A 21,489-nucleotide genomic window follows, 5' to 3' on the forward strand; every position below is an offset into this window, starting at 1 on the left:
TATTGGCTAGGTTCAAACCGAACACCTCTTCCACCCACCGAAAGCTGGGTCACCAACTCTACCTTTCCGTCCCAACTCTGGACAGCCCCCATTTTCCCCTCTGGGGCTACAATGGCTCATTGTTTGAGGCAGGCCTTGTGAGAAGTTGTGTTTGTTTTGCCTCTTATCTTATCAGCTCCAGAGCTACAATGGCCCAGGTGTACTCACCATTTTACCATCAGGTGAGAGGAGATTGTGGCCAGGGTCCAGACTGGCTGGAGAGACTTGCTGTAAAACAGACTGGCTGGTCACCATGGCATTGTTGCCATGGTGACTGATTGTTGAAGAGGAAGTGACCTCACTGTTTCCCGGCTGGCTGTAACGCACTCCTGCAAAACAAGACAGACCCAACAGCAGATGTGAGTGCCCCCAGGGCCCTGGAACACAAACTCAGCTCTCCTTGTTTTCACACGGTGGATGACAAGAATCCAAAGTTGCCTTCTTCTCCCGTTTCCCATGAGAAACACTGGCTGGCTTTCTCCAGGGTAAAGGCTAGCGTGGACTCTACTTAATTCTGGAACATAAGCTCCTTGAGGGCATGACATTTTTGTCTGTTTTCTTTTGTTCATTGCTGTATCCCCAGTGCCTTGCACTTGGTAACCACTCAATAAATATCTGTCGGGGGCAGATTAGTCGGTTAAGCTTAGTCGGTTAAGCTTAGTTGGTTAAGCGTCCGACTTTCACTTAGGTCATGATCTTGTGGTTCGTGGGTTCGAGCCCCACGTCGGGCTCTGTGCTGACTGCCAGCTCAGAGCCTGGAGGCTGTTTCAGAGTCTGTGTCTCCCTCTCTCTCTGACCCTCCCCTGCTCACACTGTCTCTCTCTCTCCTAGAAATAAATAAAAATAAAATAAATATCTGTCAGAGGAATGAATGAATGAATGAACAAATGAGTGAGCAAACAAAAGTATTCTGCTTATTCTTGCTTCAGTATACTTCTTGTAGGACTTAGGGGCTAAGATTGGCCTTCTCTTCCTAACTAGAGTATTTCTTTTATTCTTCAAAATGTCTTCTAGAAATGTTTCTCTGACATCTCTTGGCAATGTGGGGCTGCAAAGTATGAAGAGACCCGTCCTACAAAGAGGCACTTGCCCAGGGAGCCCTGTAAGAGCCAAAGTGGAAGGTATCAGTCTCTGTGCACCACTATTTTGGCTGAGCCCAAAAGGCCGGGGGGTCACAGGCAGAGCAGGACTGGAATGGGGCTGCAGCTGAGCGTCCGTGGCTCTGGAACTCACATTCCTTTGATGGGGTCCCATTTGGCTGACTTCCAGGGCCCAGGGGAAGGCGCGTCTGCCGGGAGGTGGGGCAGGCAGCACACACAGCCAGGATGTGGATGCTTTAGTAAACCACTGCAGTTTGGTCTGCAAGGGAGGGGAGAACCAAGCATGTTTACAGCCTCACTGCTCTAACCCTCCCTCTTGCGCAGGAACCAAAAAAGAGGTCTGTGCTCAGGAAAGGGAAAGCACTGGGCAGAGAAGGCTTACTGAAGGGGTGCAAGTAACCTGGACCTAGTTTGCAGAGTCCAAGTCCTGCTGGATGTGCCCGTGAAATAGCCAAAGACAAAGCTGGGGGGTAGCTGGGGCATCTCACCCTAAGCTCAAAGCCTACAAAGACCGTATTCTTGTGTTGCGCTTTGGATTTGACAAAAAGGTTTGAGGGATCCTGTTTCTACCTGGAAGGGAGAGAGCAATGCTATGGGCACACAATTATTTGGAGGGGTGGGCCAATTATCTGGCTGCACTTCTCCTTTTGCCAGCTTTCCCAGGATGAACCGTCCCTGTATAAAGTATACTGATTCTATTTGTTGGTCTGTTTTCCCCTGCAGGTGGAGCCCCACCTGCCCCAGGAGGCTATAACGCCCCTTCCCCGGGGCCAGGCAAGCCGCCATAACCAGAAGCCTTACAAATCACTAAGATGAAGCTTTCCAAGAAGAGACCCAAGGATCATCTGAAGGATGTTACCCAAGGCTGACATGACCTAGAGCTTAAGGGGGCTGGGAAGAAAACAAACAAATGCTAAGGCAGGGTTCTAACCTTCAAGAGCAACGTGTTTGACTCTGAATGGCTTGATGATGCATGTTCTCTGAGCTTCCTCTATTGGTTGTTGTCCTCATCCTTTGACTCAAGGGGCTGTCAGTGGGGGTGATGGTGGCAGAGAGACAGCATTGGAATTTGGTGGTTATTGGTCTGGGGCACCACACTTTTGGGAGAACAGGAGCTATGAGGTTAAAAGGAGGAAGGCTTCTCTGCCTCCAAACCAACACCCCCTCCCCAGTCCTGCCTGTGTTCCTCCACACCTATCTGCAGCCCCTGGGTCTCCTATTTCCCACCCTCTATTCATCCCATTGGATCATAGTGGGTCCTTTTTCTCCACTCACATTTACCACTGGGCTCTTGGCAGGATACATCCAACAGTGTTGTTACATAGAAGAAGATAGATCTGTGCCTTGTGAGTTCAGGAGGCAGAGAAGATCCGATGGAACAGAGGGAGGCAGGTTTTAAAGCAATAATAGGAAGAATTTTCTGATGAGGGACAGGGGGAAGACTATGGGCTCAGGAGCTAAACAAATTCAGGCTCAAGTCCCACCTTGTCCTTAGGAGATGTGTGATCTTGGAAAAATTACTTCTCTCTCTCTCTGTGCCTTCATCTCCTCTCATAAAATGGAGGGAACACTTCCTTAACAGGGCTAATTCTGGATAAGAAAAGATATCTAGAAGACTCCTACCATGATGCTAAAGAAATGGTAACTATGGATCAGGGGGGAGCTGGTATGGGGATGGACCCCAGGATATTTGCCTTAAGTCTCTAGAATGCTAGGCAACTTAGGGCAGATTTCAAGTACTGAATGGAACGACCTGTCCATGGAGCGTAGTTTCTCAAGAATCCTACTCTGAAGAACCACTGATGTGTTTTGCCTTGGAAGCCATTTGGGAGGCAAGTCTGACCCCTGTTCTCTCATTCTTTCCTTTTGGAGGGACTGGACTTCACCTTGTTTTTCTCTTGCTTTCTCTGACTCCCTCACCAGCTATTTACCTCCCCAAGATGCTCTGCTCCTGAGAAAGTGGTGATAACGCTGGGAGTCAGGTGTGTGTTCACCTCCCAGCCTGTCCCCATCATCGATTCAGCCTCAAGTCAAACAGATTCTGGTTTTAGCCTATTTAATTTGGCCAAAGGAAGAGGGCCCGTCCTCTGATGATCAAATATGGGTCATGGGGAGGCTTCTCCCCTACTGCAGGCTACATAATTATGTATTTAAAAATAATTAACCAGGGATATCCACAGGAAACAAAGCCTTCTTTAGGAGGAGCCTGGCAGAAGAGAATCAAGAGCCATTTGTTAGAATCCAGCCAGGGTAGCCCAAGGCTGCTGTATTTTTCAAACCTTGTTTTCTCCCCCTGCAGAGCTTCATTTTATGAGAAATGTAAGGGTGGAGCTGTTCTGTTTAAAGACAGAAGGGCCTTGGGGCACCTGGGTGGCTTAGTTGGTTAAGCATCAGACTTCAGTTCAGGTTCACTGACAGTGCAGAGCCTGCTTGGGATTCTCTCTCTCTCTCTCTCTCTCTCTCCCTCTCTCTCTCTCTCACTCACTTTCTGTCCCTCCCCAATTGCGCTTTCTCTCTCTCTCAAAATAAATAAATAAACTTAAAAAAAAAAAAGGCAGAGGGACCTAGACCTCCGGCTAAGTGGTAACATTGGGCTGGGAGGTAGGGGATCACCCCTGTTTGATCTCAGCTCTGCCGTCATTGTCCTGGGTGAGTTCTAGCTTCTGCATCTCTGAGCCCGAGGTCTGCTTGCTGTGGGGAGGGAGCTGTTCTCAGTGCAGAGTGTGGTGGGGGCTGGACATGGGGTTGCTCACCTGCTCCAGATTCATCTGTAACCTTTCCCACCAGTGCTTCTCTCACCAAGGAGTTTGGCAGTCACTCTGGACCCAGAGAAGGTGGCTGTAATCAAGCAGCCACCTTAAAGGGGGTGTGGAGGTGGAAGGTGGATCCCAAGTTATCCACTGGCAATTCCTCAGAAATAGAGGTTCTTGTCAGAGAAAAGAGAGAGGCCAGGTCCTTGTGTATTTCACAAGTTCAGAACGGCGCTTCAAAGGAGAAGCAAAGTGGAGGAGGCTCTGGAGTCAGGCAACTTGGGTTTAAATCCTGGTTCTCCCACATATTAGCTGTGTGACCTTGGGGAAGTTACTTAACCTCTCTGAGCTTCAGTTTCTCTGCTGTTAACATTATCTGCCCCTTAGGATCACAGGGAGGAAGATGGACGATTCAGTGGATGTGAAAGTCCCCAGAACATGTTTGGCACGAGATACCTCAGCTCCTTCTATTTGGGACTGTCTTTGTTTAAAAGATGTCTTCAGGAGGCTGAGATCACAAAACTTTATTGAGTACCTATCATGTGCCAGGTACTGTGCTCGGGGAGTGGAATAGCATCCATCCTTTCTTTCTTCACCATTACAAGCTCTGGAAATGAATATACCATAAGGGCTCTGGGTCAGGATGCCTAAGATGCCAGGTTAACAGCCCCAGAGGTCCCACAGGAGATATGATAATGCTAGACGTGGCCGTGTACCTTCTGCTCCCTTCCTGGCTCAAGTCACTAATTGTCCATGCCCCCACCACTGGTCCTATGAACCACAGCATAGCAGTAAAAGTCATCCCAGCTAGAATCTAGAGACAAACACATCAACACATGAAAGAAGCTTATGGGTTCCAGAAGCCAGCATCTCTATGTTCTATTTCCTGCACCAGCACCCACCTCTAGGGCACTCTTTTCCTGGCTGGAGCTTGGAATTTCTTTTTCAAACAAACTCGTACCACCATGTCACTGCCCTGTTTGGAGACCTATGATGGCCCCTTGCTGTCTTCTGGAAAAACCCCAAGACCAAAATTAGCAGAATCAGACCTTTGTGACTCCAGCTCACCTTACTTGTATCATCTCCCATGACATCCCAAACGGCCATGTCAAAGCACCTTCCATTCGTCCCATTGGCCCTGCCATCTCCTACCTCTGTGCCTTTGCATCTGCTCTTCCCTCTGCCTGGAAAGCTCTTCCCTCCTTCATGCCACATCTTTTAAGAAGGTTAAATGCCACCTCCTCTGTGGAGCTCTCTTCAATTCATCCTGGTAGTTATCTGCTTTGGCCTTTGTATTTTACATTTATTTATTTATCTATTTGTCTATCTATTTATTTATTTTTATGTTTTATTTATTTCTGAGAGAGAGAGAGAGAGAGGGAGATACAGAATCTGAAACAAGCTCCAGGCTCTGAGCTAGCTGTCAGCACAGAGCCCCATGCAGGGCTTGAACCCATGAACTGTGAGATCATGACCTGAGCCGAAGTCAGACACTTAACCGACTAAGCCACCCAGGTGCCTCTGTATTTTACATTTAGTTGAGACCCACGGCAGGAGTCGGTCACCCTGCACTATAGTGTTCTGATGATAGGATACTTTTCATTCCCTCCCAAAGGAAAGGATGGCTTTTTACTCTTTGTTGCATCCTCAGAGCCTAACAGAGGACCTGGAACTGTGAGTATTTCCTGAATGAAGGAATGAGCCCTCAGCTGCTTTGAGCAGCTGTGCTCTAGAAAAAGGGAGCATCCCTTCAGGCAGAAGGATAAAATGCCATCAGTCCTGTGGCAATGTTGGTATTGAAAGTGTGGATCTGTTCCAATTCTACTGACAAATATGGGATAATCTGACTGTAACATGAAGTTCACACTTGAGGAATGCAGAAATCTGCACCCAGCTGAGTGGAGCCACATAGGACAACACTAACCATACTAGTGTGCATGCACGTACATACACGCATGCGCATGTGCACACACACACACACACACACACACACATGCACGCACACATACTTTGAACATCTACCAAATACCATCAGTTCACTGCATGTGCTATAAGCCACACCAGTCCACACTGGAGTTAGAATTTTCCTTCAATTTCTGACAACCTTCCATCTACTACTTCACATCAACTCTTAAGCTATAGCCCTTCTGATGCCTGCTTCCATAGGCAAACTTCAGGACTGTTTTCAAGGTAAAGTGCCATATTTATTATTGTACAGCATTTACGTATTTCTTAACCGTGGAACAGGTGTAAAACTCTACTAATGTTTTATTAGATTCTTATCTTTTTAAAGGGTGTCATTGAAGAAGTTTTGAGTATTGTGCACTTAACCCTATTTTGTCCCCATAAACCACATGGTTTTTATTGGGTTACTTTACAGAGCATGGTGGTTTTTATGATGTGAATGTCAGGTTCTATAGAACTAACCACGTATCTGTTTTCAAAGACAGACACAACTGCCTTGCAGGAGGAACCCCAGAGAGGACCTGCTGAGGGTGTATTCAACCACAGGAACTTTTCAGAAACCTGTGCTTCAGGGACTTAGAACTATAGCTGTCTTAGAGCTTCTAAAATTTTTTTTTAATGTTTTATTTATTTTGGGGAGAGAGAAGAAGACAGAACATGAGCAGGGGAGTGGCAGAAAGAGAGACACACACAGAATCCAAAGCAGGCTCCAGGCTCTGAGTTGTCAGCACAGAGCCCTACATGGGGCTTGAACCCATGAATCACAAGATCATAACCTGAGATGAAGTCAGATACTTAACTGACCGAGCCACCAAGGAGCCCCTTTCTTAGAGCTTCTAAAACCAGCTGAGAGCCCAATTCCACAATTCCAGAAATCAACAGGGCACCAGTGTCTAGAAACTTGAAATTAACACCCTCTCTCTTTCTGTCTCTCTGCCTTGATGATTCTGGGCCAGTCAACTTTTGGGTCTTGATCTTTTAATCTACAAGATGGGCATATGGATCTTCCTTCCTTAGAAGCCACAATGATGAATGAATTAAATAAGGTAAGAGAAGCACTGGGTTTTGCTCAGAGAGAAAATGCCAGGCAAACAGAAGAGTAATGTCAGCCAGGAAAACATGACCAGAATCGCTCTTTTTAGTAAGAAAAGAAGCAGGAGGTGTGGCCCTCCGGGCAATGTGAGGCTCATCTTGCCCCCACATGGCCTTTGGCGCTGAGGCGAGGGGGTCCTTTTTTACTGGGGTCTGTGAGCTGCACCCAGGATCTGGTGGGATGCCTTTCACCCTTGACATTTCAGAGCCAATCTCCCATCCCTGATAATGCAGGAATGTTCCTCCGGCTGATGGACCTCTGCCAGCGCAAATGAGCGTCCCAGCCACCAACAGAGTAAACATTACTCAACTGGCCAGAGCTCTGTCACACACATTCTTCCCCTGTGTTTCTAACCTCATGCAGAGTGCAGCCCAACCCTGTTGGGTCTAGAAACTGGGAATTTAAACCCAGGTAAGCGGGAGCCTGTGAAAAAAAGCTCCTCCTAAAGGAAACAACTCTGTCCATCAGTTATGGGTAGACAGGGCTGTCTTTCCTATGACTCCAAAACAGGGCTGGGGAGGGAGCCAGAGAGAATTAGGCCCAGGAACGCATCCTCAGAAATCCAGTTCCTCTCTCCCCACAGAGGAGTCACTTTCTTGAGAAAAGAGGCAGACACACAAATGATTCAGTCTAGTGAATGCCTAAGATGCTCATTTGGGATAAAAAGAGTGTGAACTGGGAACTCCAGAAATAAAAGCTTTAAATAAAGGAGATAGCACAGCTCCCTTAGTCTCCTCATTGGTAACATGGGACTACCACCATTTCTTTTTCATATTTCCTCCTCTCTGGGGATAAAGATTAATGTTTGTGAAGAATTCAAGAGGTTAAAAATCCAAAAGCCTGGGAGGAAAAAAGCTGATGCGAGATGGAAGCAGTTTAAACACTGGGCTGGGTTTTAATTCCACATCTCTTTCTACCTGAGGTGGCTGGGTTAGGAGCCCAGTTCCTAAGAGGAGGAACACAGACAGGCCTGTGGGGACGGTAAACATTCTTGAACTCAAGGAGTAAAAGTTGAGTGATACTTAAGGGAAGCCCACAAACTGGTTTTCTTATAAAAATCAAAGCAAATGTAACCAAAAGGGAAAAATCGTCTTCCATCAAAAGCATCTTGGCTGAGAACAGAAGCTGACCTGCACAGCACACCTGAGAAAATCACACATGTGGGGAGGTAGGAGGGGCCACAGAAACTGGCCACCATGCCTGGCCCTTACCAGAGAGCCGGTTTCTGCAAGCAAACATCAGATCCTTTGCAACAAGCCCTTCAGCCCGGAGGCTGAAAGAAACAAGTGAAAGAAACCAGGTCGGCACTTGAGAACTTGAGAAGTCCTCGTGTCTGGGAGTGTTTTACGCAGCCTGCTCTCAGTGTGTCACAGATGCCCGTTCAACAGAATGGAAAGCTGAGATTCGAAGAGGAAGAGGTTATTTTTCACTACCTCTTGTGAAGGGGCCCCCGCAAGTCAGTGGTATCCAGAAGCTGACCTTTTTTCCTCCTGCCTGTAAGCCCCAAATTAACTACAGGTATGTTGAGCCTCCATCATGACCTCCCGCCCAAATAGTTTGAAATTATTTTGTTTGTTTACTCATTTCTTGACTGTCACTGGTATGTAAGCCCAATGAGGGCAAGACCTTGCCTGCTGTCTCCACTGCGTCCTCGGGTCCTCGCACGGAGCCTAGCCTGTGCTAGGCGCGCTCAGTAAATACTGATGGAATGAGGAACTGATGACCATGCTCCACACTGTCTGCGGCTGAGTGGTGCAGAAGTGATGGTGGTACACATTTCTCCTCTAGATCTCCTGATTTTGCTGAGGTTAGTGGGAGGCATGCCCCTCAAAGAAGGAAAATGGGGGAGAGACGAGGAGAAACGGGAGTAAAATATAATCAAACTAGAAAGAGCACTGACATATTGGGGCGATTTTGTGTTTGAAGGCGCAGGGTGGGTGCACCAAGGAGTATTACTTCTGAAGCAGCACAGATCTTGAGCAGTGCTTTACCTAGCGTGTAAAGGGCCAGTGGGGGTGCCTGGTGGGGGCATTCCTCACTTCTTGAGGCCTAAGCATAACTCTCATTACCTAGGATGCTTTAAGCAGGGAGGGGTAGAAATGGGTGCTTCCATGAACACAGGCTGAGCATTTCTGAAGGTTTGGGGGTCCAGATGGGAACCCCAAATTTAGACACCCTGTTAGAACCCAATTTGGGATTAATCAGGTTGATTTTGAGGAAGGATCAATTAATGGGAATTTACTGTGGCAACACAAGTCACTTAAATGCCTTCTCCAAAGGAGAAAAGTGAAAACTAAGCTGGAGTGAAAACTAAGAAGGGTTAATGGTGGACATCATTAGGCCTAAAGGCTGTGAGGACAGACAGAGCCCTGCCGCAGTCTGGCTCCTGGGGTCTCTTTTCTCAGAGGCAGCCTTTGCGGGGAGGGGTAATATGGCTGCAACAAAGGCCCCTGGGCTTGGCTGCCGAGGAGGATGATGACGCTTCTAGTGGATCTGGGCAACGAAGAAGGCTATAAAGCCATCAGCAGACTGAGCCACTGGGCGTCCACACAAAAGTAAGGTCCTAAAAACAGACATCTGTATTGTGACTGAAGGGCTCATAAAATTGCCTTAGAAAGGAGAGGTTTTCCACTGTGACCTATTCATAAGCAAGGCCCCACTGGGAAGTGACACCCGGGGAGAAGATCCTTTGAGGCCTGGTAAGTGTCAGAGCCACCCCGTTATGGGAGTTTGCCTGGCCAGACCCCAGCCTCTTCATCACCGTCGCTGGAGGCAGCTCCAGCAGCAGCAGCAGCATTGCCATCATCATGACAGATTGCCACTGGGTGCCAGCTCATGGATGTGGGTCCCAGGCAGCACCAAGCATCCCTACTGAGGCTTTGGATGCTGGATGACTACTGGCTTCCAGTGAATAGGAGCATCAGAGAAGCACTCAGGGAGCATTCCTTAAGGATGGTGGCTACTTAGAGCCATCCCTCCAAATGCCTCTGATCTGCAAAAAGTCCAGTCCCTTTTCTAGACCTCAGTTCACTCAACAGAAACTCAGGAAGAGCTATTCTAGCTCTTTTCTTGTCCAAGGTGTGCTGGTAAGAAATTATAATAGGAACTAATCTAGTAGAGCATTAAGCTAACTAGTAGAACTAAATTAAACTAGTAGACTAAGTTAGTAATAAACTAAACCAGTAGAAACTAAACCAGTAGAACATTAAGAGAGAAAGAATAAAATGCTCTTTTTTATTTTTATGTTTACAGAGAGAGGGAATGCACATGTGAGCAGGGGAGAGGGGCAGAGGGAGAGAGAGAGAATCTTAAGCAGGTTCCATGCTTAGCATGGAGCCCAACACAGGGCTCAATCCCACCACCTGGGATCATGACCTAAGCTGAAATCAAGAGTCTGGTGCTCAACCTACTGAGCCACCCAGACACCCCAATAATATGTTCTTTGAAAACTTCCTGGTAACATTAAATATTGGAGGTCTTGTGTGTGTGTGTGTGTGTGTGTGTATGCATACTGTATACTTTGGATAAGCAGTATCATTGGATGTAGAGCTAGATGCTATTGTTTCTAGAAAAGGGAAAGTATGCTTTAAATCATAATACGTAGTGCTCGCTTCGGCAGCACATATACTAAAATTGGAACGATACAGAGAAGATTAGCATCGCCCCTGCGCAAGGATAACACGCAAATTCGTGAAGCGTTCCATATTTAAAGAAAAAAAAATCATAATACGTAGTACTATGTTATATAAAATGAGACAGATTCCATGCTCAGTTTAACTCTAAACCTGAAAAACAGATTACAAAATGCATTCAGCTTTTGGACAAGAAGCCCTTTATAATAGATATCGTCAGTGCACAAATAATGGAATGTCTACCATGTGCCAGGCACAAGCTATGGACTGGAGACACAGTGGTGAAGAGAGCCAACTCGAGCTTTGATGTTGGTACAGCCTGTAATTCTACCACTCAATGCATACACGGTTTTAGAGACTTCGATAATTACTCTTCTTTACAGGAAGAATAAGACTTACTGGATTTCTTTCTTTTTCTTTGACACATAGTGATGCAAACCCTATACTTCACCTGGCAGTAGGATTCTCAAGGAGCAGGAGAAGGCATGGGGCACCTGGGTGGCTCAGTCAGTTAGGCATTAGACTTCGGCTCAGATCATGATCTTGGGGTCCATGGGTTCAAGCCCCGCATCGGGCTCTGTGCTGATGGCTCAGAGCCTAGAGCCGGTTTCAGATTCTGTGTCTCCCTCTCTCTCTGCCCCTCCCCAGCTTGTGCTCTGTCTCAAAAATAAATAGACGTTAAAAAAATTTCTTTTAAAAAGGAGGAGGAGAAGGCTTGTCTCTGTTTCCATTGGTAAAATATCTTGAGATAAATCAAGCAGCTGTTTTGTACCCACCACGCAAACTGATGTGACACAAATGGGAGATGCTACTCAGAGGTTTTCCATGCTCGCTGAACAAGATCTCAGTGGGCTTCGTCGCCAACCCAGTCCAAGAGGTGCTGACCAGGAAGAGGCGCCCTGCCTTGAGTAGGGCCAGAAGGCAATGGGCATGCAGGCTGCCACTCAAAGGCCCTGAAAGTGTTAACCTTCAGCAGTGATAGGTGTCTCGTTTACACCCATTATAAATCTGTTTATTGTGACTGGCCCCACCCAATCTGCTGGTGCTGTAAAGCTCTAATGGTCCCTAATAAAGGTGGAAGGATTGTAACAGCACACAGTTCTTGAAATGGGGAAGGAGCGAGGGAAAGACAGATGATGGGCTTAACAATAAGATATCACAATGGCCAACCTCCCTCTGCTACTTCAGGCAGCAGGGCCTGGGCCCCAACACTTGATGCTATGCACAATCTCCAAATAATAACCTGTCAGAGCTGAGAAATCTGATATCCTCATTGGTTAGAATCCCTGAGAAGTTATATGATTGGCCCACGGTCACCCCTTCTCATTCAGAGCTCAGGTCTCCTGAATCCTAGTCCAGGGCCCTTCCCCCATCTGCATCACCCCTCCTAGTTTAGCACAGGGCTGTCAGGACCATCATCAACCCCTTCGGGACCCTCCTGCTCCATCTGGCCTTGTGATGTCCAGCCCTGACCATACATCCAAATTTCCTAGAGAGTTTGTTCAAACTTTCCATGCCTGACCCCCCCTTCCAACATAAAGTTCTGATTCTAAAAGGTGTAGGTGGGGGAGATGTGGGTGTTTTTCATGAGCTCCCCAGATCCCTTTTATGTGGCTCAGGAAAGAGATGTGAGAAGTATAGGTCATGCCAATATTTGGGTTTCATGTTTTCTGAGGTCTCAAATGAGAAGCAGGGTTCACGGAAAAGGAAACTTCCAGGGTGAAACTGCAAGCCACACCCCAGTCAAGAACCCAAGAAAACCGAAAGGCCCTAAGGGCTCCTGAGCCAACCCAACAATACCTTGTCTGGCACCTAGGTGCTGGGCCATTTATCATACTTCATACTTAAGCCTCACAACAGCCCTGAGGAAATAGACATCACAATTCCTGATCCCTATTTTATAGACAAACACACTGAGGTTCAAAGAGGGTAAGTAACTACCAGACAGTGAAAGAACCATGGATCAAGCCCAAGCCTGTTGGGGTGCTACCCGTTGCTACCCAGATACCCGCTTCTGAATGCGGTCCAGGCGAGGGCCTGCAGGTAGCCAGCTTGCTTCAGGGGATGCAGACTTCCCTCAGGAGAGTCATTAAACATTAAAGATATCTGCATGGTGTTCCTCCAGCTTGGGAAGGACAGGAGCCTATGTTGTGAGAAAGGTGGTTTTTTACTTCCTGAAAGCATTAGAGATTGGGCTTCATCAGTTGACTCCGCAGTGGCTAAACTCACACAGTGGTGCTTTTGTTGGCTGCTGAAGAAAGAGCACAGGGCAACGGGAAGGTACCTTAAGCAGACGCAGGCTCACAGGTTGTAAGAAGTAGCTTCCAGAGAAATCAGCCCTCTGGAGCTTCTGAGGTTTCCTGTGTTCACTGCAGGAGCTGTGCCCACTCTCCCCTTCTTACTGCTCTTTTGCTTTAAGTTTGGGGGAGCTTCTCTCCTAAGAACAAAGGCCATTAAGCTTCTCCGATTGGGCTTCCACCAAGAAAGTACCACACCCCCTCTAATTGGCAGGTTCCCAGGGCTAATTACTAACAAGCAGGGTGCTCACGCCTCCTTAAATTAAAGGAGAAAAATGCCCTACAGGAAATTCAGGGTCATCTTATGAACCTGACCTCCAGCTACATGGTCATGAGCCTCCACCCCTCCCCACAATCCTTGGAGCTTCCCAGCTCTCTCTGTTTAGTGCATTTGCATTGAATGCCTATCATTGGAAATGCATTATGAACAGTCTTTCTTGGAAGAATGAGAAACTGCCTTATACAAGAAGCCAGGCTTAATCTGCTACAAACACCAAGATGAGTGTCTAGTTGGAAACACTCAAATTCTCTAAAAGTCAGGATTGAAAGAAACCTCCAAGAGGAACGGAGAGAAAGGCAGGGCCAAAACAAGGCCCTGCAAGGAACGGAAATAGCTACCATTTATGAGATTTACATACATTAGCTCGTTTAATACTTCTAACGACTGCCTGAGTTGGTGTCCCCACTTTACAAATTGAAACACTGGGGCTTAGTGATACCAGAGATTTGCCCAGGGTCACACAGGCCAAATTGAGGTTGGAATTCAAGTCTACCTGCATAGCCTGACTCATTGCTACACCCACTGGATTTAAAAAAGGATTTCCCCAGATTACCTTCAATGTGTATTACACATCAGGGTGATTGACGGTCAGGCGTCTATGGCACAGCCTGGGAACTGAGATTTTTACATTTTTTTAAATATTTATTTTTATTTTGAGAGAGAGAGAGCAAGCTGGGGAGAGGCATGGAAGGAGGGAGACAGAATATCAAGCAGGCTCCATGCTGCCAGCACAGAGCCCAATGAGGGGCTCGAACTCACAACCTGTGAGATCATGACCTGAGCTGAAATCAAGAGTTGGATGCTTAACCGACTGCCACCAGGCATCCCTGGGCTTTGGGATTTTAGAAGCTCCCTAGTTGATTCTAAAGTGTGGCAAGGTTCAGGAACCATTATCCTAGAGTTGGGGTCTGCAAACTGTGATCCAAATAGGCCAAAGCAGCCTGTTTTTGTGGGACCCATGAGCTCAGTTTGGCTTTTACTTTTTAAAATGGCTGGGGAAAAAATCCAAAGAATATTTTGTGATATTTGAAAATGATAGAGAATTTGAATTTCAGTCCTACACATAAGGTTTTATTGGAAGACAGCCACATTCACTTGTTTACATATGGTTGTGGCTGCTTTTATCCTACAAAGGCAGAGTCAAGTAGCTGTGAAGACGGACTATACTGCCCAAAAAGCCTAAAATGTTTACCATCTGGCTCTTTACAGAAAAAGCTTGCCAACTCCTATTCCAGAGTTTCTGGGATGATAACCACAACTGAATGCTTCATTTGACCTTATTTTGGGGTTATGTTTCATTCATATATTTTTATGAATTCTCATATATGTGTGTGTGTGCACCATGTGTATAGCTATATATACACACACACACTATAAGCTATATACAGCTTCCCCATTTGTGCTTGTACTTCTCCTTGAAAAGTGGTAGAGGCAAAATGCCAGATCTTGTGCCTTCTCATGGAGCAGTTAGCTTCAAAGGCCCCTTGCACAGATTTTGGCCGCTGTCTGTACCTCTGGTGCTTAATTCTCCCCAAGTTCCTTTCCATTCCCATCAAACCTTCAACAAACAGATTCCAAGGGCACTTCTCCTGTAACCTGCAGGTGGGGAGGGAGGAGTGGGGGTGTGCTTGCAGGCAGCTTCCTTCCTCCTCAGCGCTGACTGGAGGCAACAAGGAGTCCTTGAATCATCTAAGGCTCCTTCAGGGGGATTAGGCATGGCTGATGGGGCTGCTTCCCGTGATAGCACTCCAGTATCTCCCGGCCCCTTTGTGCAGAGGCTCTGAGCGCCACCAGCCCACCAACCAGGTTTCTTTGTATGCAGACCAGGCTCAGTCCACTATCAGGAGGAGGTTGCCAGCAGAATCTCTGAAGGCTGGGCCTCTTAATCTCATTAATATCCTGATTGTCTTCCTCAACCCAGTGGCAGCCGATGGGGTGGTACCGCAAGATAAAATGACCTTCAAATTCAGCAGATAAAATGGCTGTCAGATAAGGTCCTTATGAAGGAGAACACTGGAGCCAGGTCCACCCCTAAACTCCCAGTCAGTACAAAGTGTTTCCTAAAAGACCAGATGTTTCAAGGTGGCATTTGTTTCTTTTCTGAACTGAAATAATTTGCTACTTTGGGACAATAGGGTTTATTTACTCTGGGGACCTTTGCTGTGGAGATGAATATTTTTACGACTACCCTAATAAATGCCCCCCCCCCCCAACCCGCCCCTTGTCTGCTACCCGGGGGAGGGGGCGGAGCTCCAGAGGTGAGCTGAGGTGACCTGGCTGTCTCAGAAGCCCCATTAAGTTGTTAAGGTATTTAGTGCAGACAGTGCTGACTGCAAGGGCAGTTCAAATCCCTGCCCAGATGGGGATGGGGTGGTGAAAGAGGGGGCTCACATCTCTTCCCTGGGCAGAGTGCAGAATCTACCTTGGTCAGAGGCAACAGTTGGTGCAGGGGAAGCAGTAAACCAGCCAGACTTGGAGACACCTGTCCTTGCCCACACTGTCCTAAAATATTTTGTCATTCAGAGGGGAGCAATAAGAATGTGGGAGAAGAAGGGACTGTGGGGGTATTGTGCGTGAGTGTTTGTGTGTATGTGTGTGTGTGTGTGTGTGTGTGTGTGTGTGTGTGGTGGTTTCCATGCCCAAAAAGTTCTTAGCATCTGCATAAAGCAGAGAGATGATCAGTATGTAATAGTTCCAAACCTGTCTCTGCTGCTTGCTAACTATATGAACTTGGGCAAATTATTTATGTTCCAAACATCTCACCTTCATTGATTGTAAAATGGTGGTATGGGTACAGAAAGTTTCTACCCTACAAGGTTGTCATGTGTATTAGATAAGATGATGCGTGGAGGTGCTCAGCCCAGGGCCTGGGACCCAGGAAGTATTTAATCAACACTAGCTGTTATGATTATTCACATTGAGCCATAACCCTTATGTTGGGCACTTTTGAGATGTCCTTAGGTCCTGCAGATTTCAGGGAAATCAGGGAAAATACTAGGAACCACACAGATATCCTGGCCCAGAGTTTGGTTTGTCTAAGACCCAGTCTTTGGACTCTCGTGGGTGACTAGGTAGGGCATGTGAGAGGCCACAAGCAGGATTTTCTGGGTTTCAAGCTCTGATCTGACCATCAAGTCCACTGGGCTTGGAAAAGGGGCAAGAGAGTTTGAAGAGACGCAGGAGTAAACAGCTACAGAAAAAAAGTCTCCATTTAAAGAAGCTATTAGTCAGGGTATCCCAAAAATTCTTCTGGAAGGGCTTCAGATGGCCTCCAGGAGAATGAGCCTTATTCTCCTTCCCAAAAGATGATGTAAGAGTGAGGACGTGCAGTGTGGGCTGAAGGAAGGCTGATGGGGACCTTCTGCCCCTCTCTTGCTGTCGTAGGCAGCTGTGGTCTGGAGTAAAGGGTACAGTGAACCAGGTCACCAGATCATGCAGCCGGATCCCAAGGCTTGGGCCAAGGCTAGCCCAGCTTTCACTCTATGCCAACTTCCTCCTCCTTCTCGAGCCAATCAATACAAGCACCTGTCCCCAACCAGTCCCTTCCTTGCCACAGCCCTGCTCTCTGACCTTTTGGGGGCCTTTCTCTTGATTCCGCTCCAGAATGGAGGTAGGGGCCATCACTCCAGGCCTGCTCAATGGCCTCAGAATGGGCTGTCATGTGGCTTATAACCAGGGACAGCTCCTGCTGGCGAGAGCAGGGCTGGGGGGGTGGTGCAGATAAAGGCCTTCCAGGCTGAAGATAAATGGCTGCCTGCAGCCTGCTACAGTAACTTCAGGCCCCCAAGAAGAGCAAACAAAGGGTGCCCCTGTGACACTCACTGGAAAGATGAAGGCCCATCAGCGGCAGCCAGGCTGTTTCAAAGCCCCAACTTAATTGTCAATTAAGCATGCATAAGGGAGACAAAGCCATGACAACCCTGGGCTGCATGCTGGTGTGTGATTGTAAAGCGGGGAGAGGCAACGCCGAAAACAGCTGATTCTGCTGACAGTGTGTTTGTAGGGCACCTTGTAACCAATCAGCCGCTGACAGAGGCAAAGTGCTCCTCCTGCCCCTCCTATTGTGCTGGACATTCCAGGACCAGGGTCACACTGTGGTCACCATGGGCAAGTGGGCCACAACACACCCAGAGTGGCTAGGAGAGAAGGTGGCTCATTAGGGAAGAGATGCTCTCCTCTCCCGAAGAAGGTTCAAGGGAAAGGTTTGTCTCTAAAGTGCCTCCAGTCCTCCAGGCTCAGAGGCTGGTGTTCAGAGGGGAAGGAGTGCAGGGGAGAGAGATCAGGGCCTTGTCTCCCCAGCTTAGCCTTGGAGGGTGCTTGGTGCTGATGCTGACTCTGGGTGTTGGTTTCTCCTTGGCCACCATAGAGCTTATTTTGTATTCTACACCCATGTACATTCTGGGCTTGGTTAGAGAGCAATACCTTGGCCATGGGGCCCATGTTAGGAAGTGCACCATGAGGCTCTACAGACCATACCCCGTTCTGAGTGCTGGGCTCTAGCCTGCTGTCAGCCTAGCCCTGGGTGCATTCCCCAGCAGCCCCTTCACACCTCATGTGTCCCCCTGGCAACCTGACTAGGGGAATAGACACACATGCCAGCATTCTGCACCCCAGGCCCCAGCCCAGGGGTCGCTTCTGTTTCCAGTCCCAGGGCCAGGTCACATGTCACTGCCTCTTCGGAATAATGCCCCAGTGTGTGAAATTTAGAAGGAAATGGATTTCTGCTACCTGTCATTCTTCCCTCTGCGCTAATCCCATGAGTGATAATGATAGTGGTTACAGTTTATTGGGAAAGATGGTGTTTACACATTCTCTCATTTAATCCTCATGTGGACCCGATGAGGAAGGTATTGATCTTACAGACAGGAAAGTTAGACTCAGAGAAGTTACATGGCTGGGTCACACTCAGTTACAGGCTAGATGCAGGATTCAAAACTAAGTCCAGAGAATCTACTCCCTGGGCATGGACAAGGATATCATGATGAGCCCTGAGTGAAAATTAACACAGAGGGGAAGGACAGCCACTGAAAATATACAATGTCCCATAATTATTGCTCCATAAATAGGAATCTTTCCCTAGAAAGACACACGAAGCCCTAAAAGACAGCCTCAGTCCCTAGATGGTTCTGGGACCTCCATACCAGCACGATGTCTCCCCAAGGACACAATATGCTCCCGTGGGTAGGGACACGCATGTATCTATGCTGTATTGAGTGGGAAACAGCAGGCCCAAGTTCTAGCCCTATATGCCACCATCGCTCTGTATAACTTTGGCAAGTCATTGCTTCTTTTGAGCCTCAGTTTCCTTCCTTGACGTTCTGCCCAGTTCTAGCATTCCATGATTGTTTCAAAAGCCGATATCTGGGGAGACCCTGAGAACCCACTCCCAGTGGGCCATGACTTCTTGGACTCAACTTAGATGGCTCTGGGACTGTATTTTCCACCCAGCCTGCTCTGTTTCCAGGACCCGCCCCTGTCCCTCCAGCCCCTATCTGTCTCCTGTCCATATACATAAGGCCTAAGCTAACGACCCTGTGGTGACCTCACCACAACCCCAGCTTGTCAGAAAGCTGCTGGGCCTTTGTTTGGCTTGCAGGCTCCCTGACTTTGGTGTGGAGATCACAGGTCCCAACACAATAGCCATTGTCTCCTCAATAATGCCCCCCACAGCTCCAGAGCCAGCTCCGTGGATCACTGCGGGTGGCAAGTGCTCCAGTCTTGCTCAGTGCTTGTCACATGCCGTTTGCCACTACCCTCTGAACCCTGCTTTGAATTTCCATTAAGGGACTGTGTTACTCTGCAATCAGGCCAGTGTCCATCAGGGGCTCCTCCATCTCTCAAGAGTAACCCCAACTTTCTCCCTATGTGGCTGAGCCTTTCCCTTCGGTGGGAGTTGGATCCACAGAAGCCCCTAAGCCCTGGCCCAGGCTTCATGCTGGACAGTTTCAGGCTACCAGAGATCCTGGTGGGAGCACAGAGTGGAACAAAAGCTTGGATACTGCCCGGGCTGGGCCCCCCAACACTTAGGCCAGCCCTAGACAGGGCTCTCCAAGCAGAGGAGCAACCAGCAGGCAAGGGGACAACAGACTTCAGAACCAACCCTGAGTTGGAAATGGTGGTTGGCTCTACTTTTGCAAGCCCTTCCCCAGAGTGGTGGGAGATGATGCCATACTCTTTTTACATGGGCACCACATCAGCCTCAGTAAGCAAACCAATTCTGGGAAGCCAGCTTTCCTGGAAGAACTAAGCCTCAGGAGGAGAAGCGCCTTCAGACTATGCCTGCTGCAGCACTCAGCATATAGGGGTTTCACCCTGATAAACCCACACCCCACAACAGAGGCATCCTAATCCAGGCCGGCACACAGTAGGTACTCAATGTGAATCGGCCAGAAGGCCATCTGCGCAAAGATTTTAAGTGGTTGTTTCCACCCAAACTCTGGCAGAGAACAAGCAGAAACTGTCAATAGAGTGGCCCTTCCAGAGAGGCCCCTGGGCTCCTCCTGCTGGAGCTGGACAGAGCCCTGGGGGAGGATATGGACGGGGTGGAGGAAGTGACCCCTCTGCCTGCAGTGTGGACCTAGCATACCAATAAGGCAGCCTCTCTGTCTAATCTGACAGCCGCACTGACTTGCTGAGTCAGCAGCCACACAGGGAGAAGAAAGGGGACCAGAGAAGACTGGAGAGAGGGGCTCCCTAGAGGCTGAGCAAGGACTCAGAGGAAACCTGATCACAGCCAAACACTGTTTTCACAAGAACATCCTGGCAATGGGAGGCCAGCCTGAGCCCCATCCCAAAGCATTTCCTCCTCTGAAAAATCCTGATCCAGATAAGACCCATGGGGAGAGCAGGATGGTGGGGTTGCCAAGGCAGTGAGGCCTGGGCCAGGCTTACCTGACAGCTTATTTGGAGGAGAGGCGCTGGGCTGATGGTGGGGAGAGCCGTGGGAAAGCAGGGGATTCAGATTGTGTGTCTGGTTGGAACTGTAGGCATCCATGGCCAGCTTCTGGCGGAATGCCTCCTCCTTCCTGCGGTTTGCAAACCAGTTGTAGACGCGGACTTCAGTGACCAGGTTGGAGCCCAGGCCATGGGCTTTGGAGGGGGAGACACCTCGCTGCAAACATTCTGCCCTGAGGATGGACAGTGGGAGAGATGGTGAGTAAGGGCAGCCAGGGGGAGGCTTGCTGGTGCTCGGCTCCAGACACACAATCCCAGTGGTTTCAGTTAGGGGTATAAAAAGACCAAGGATAGAGCTGGATCCTGGGGAAAAGCTGGTCCTGAGAAAAGCCCAGCCCATGTAGTAGTCATTCTCTGATGACATGGCTGGAATAAGGCTCAACACAGGTGCAGCACAAGCTCTGTGGCCCTGGAAGTGAGGGGCAGAGGCCTCTGGTGTGGCTCCTGACAAGAAGAGAGTGGCCAAAAGGCAGGTAATTCAGGGAGAAGGTCCAGACTGGGCCTCTTGGCATATCAGAGAGACTTTTAGACACCGTTGGATGCTAGGGAGCTTCTCATAAGCAGGGGGACAGAGTACAGCCTGGGGACTCTGTAGCAACTCCAAGCAGACTGCTTTGCCTCCCCCTTCCTGGCCTGACCTCCCCAACCATATCCTTTGCTGGAGCCAGCCCAGCCCTGAAACAGAGAGAGACCACAGGTGTTGGCCAGAGCAAAGACCAGACTTTTAAGAAAGTCAATATTGGAGGGGCACCTGGGACGCTCAGTCAGTTAAGTGTCTGACTCTGGTTTCAGCTCTGGTCATGATCTCACCGTTCATGAGTTCAAGTCCCACATTGGGATCTATACTGACAGTATGGAGCCTGCTTGGGATATTCTCTCTCTCTCTCTTTCTCTCTCTTAAATAAATAAACTTAAAAAAAAAAAAAAAAGAAAGTCATTGTTGGAGTCAGAGGATGGCAGGAATGAATGAATGAATTAATTAATTAATTAATAAGGTATCCCAAGGATTTCTGATAGTTTTCTTTAAAATTACATGCAGTGTTAAGATAACAAAAGAACTCTGTTCATGTGGGCAGAGTGGATTGGACAGATCTGACCAGTTCTTTTCTGCCAAGTTTCCTTTTGGACCAACGATTTTTCCCTGGTCTGCATTGAAGTCAGACACATGATTCTTATTTCACTGGCATATTTTAGACCAGGATTCTCCAGAGTATCTTCCTTGCAAAAAAGCTGATGATGCAAATGTCCCCCAGAAAAAAAGATTCCACAGCTAGCAATCAATTCAACAAAGCTAAGTGAATCTCTTGCCTCTAGGCCTTCTCAGAATCTTTAAGATGTTACTTTATGCCATGACTCCTCAAGAGGGATTATGCATCTGA

At 48.2% G+C, this 21,489-nt stretch overlaps 1 protein-coding gene, 1 long non-coding RNA gene and 1 other non-coding gene across 5 annotated transcripts in view; 2 read left to right on the forward strand and 1 right to left on the reverse strand.

The window, feature by feature from the left end:
* The window catches only part of HNF1B (HNF1 homeobox B), a 53,005-nt gene that overhangs the window by 21,219 nt on the left and 10,297 nt on the right, over window positions 1-21,489 (reverse strand). For all 3 annotated transcript variants that reach the window (XM_039256321.1, XM_039256320.1, XM_039256319.1), the window contains exons 4-5: window positions 20,048-20,283; window positions 208-368 (exon numbers count right to left, since the gene is read on the reverse strand). In XM_039256321.1, coding sequence (XP_039112252.1) covers window positions 208-368; window positions 20,048-20,283 — 397 coding nt within the window. The remainder of the gene's footprint in view (window positions 1-207; window positions 369-20,047; window positions 20,284-21,489) is intronic.
* Window positions 343-2,133, forward strand: LOC120248106. The gene is made up of 2 exons (XR_005532495.1): window positions 343-398; window positions 1,863-2,133. It is a non-coding gene; the product is annotated as an uncharacterized LOC120248106 (long non-coding RNA).
* Window positions 10,551-10,657, forward strand: LOC120248131. The gene has a single exon (XR_005532500.1). It is a non-coding gene; the product is annotated as a U6 spliceosomal RNA (small nuclear RNA).

This window comes from Hyaena hyaena, unplaced genomic scaffold, assembly GCF_003009895.1.
Source record: "Hyaena hyaena isolate Hyena2069 unplaced genomic scaffold, ASM300989v1 scaffold_568, whole genome shotgun sequence".
Taxonomy (NCBI): domain Eukaryota; kingdom Metazoa; phylum Chordata; class Mammalia; order Carnivora; family Hyaenidae; genus Hyaena; species Hyaena hyaena.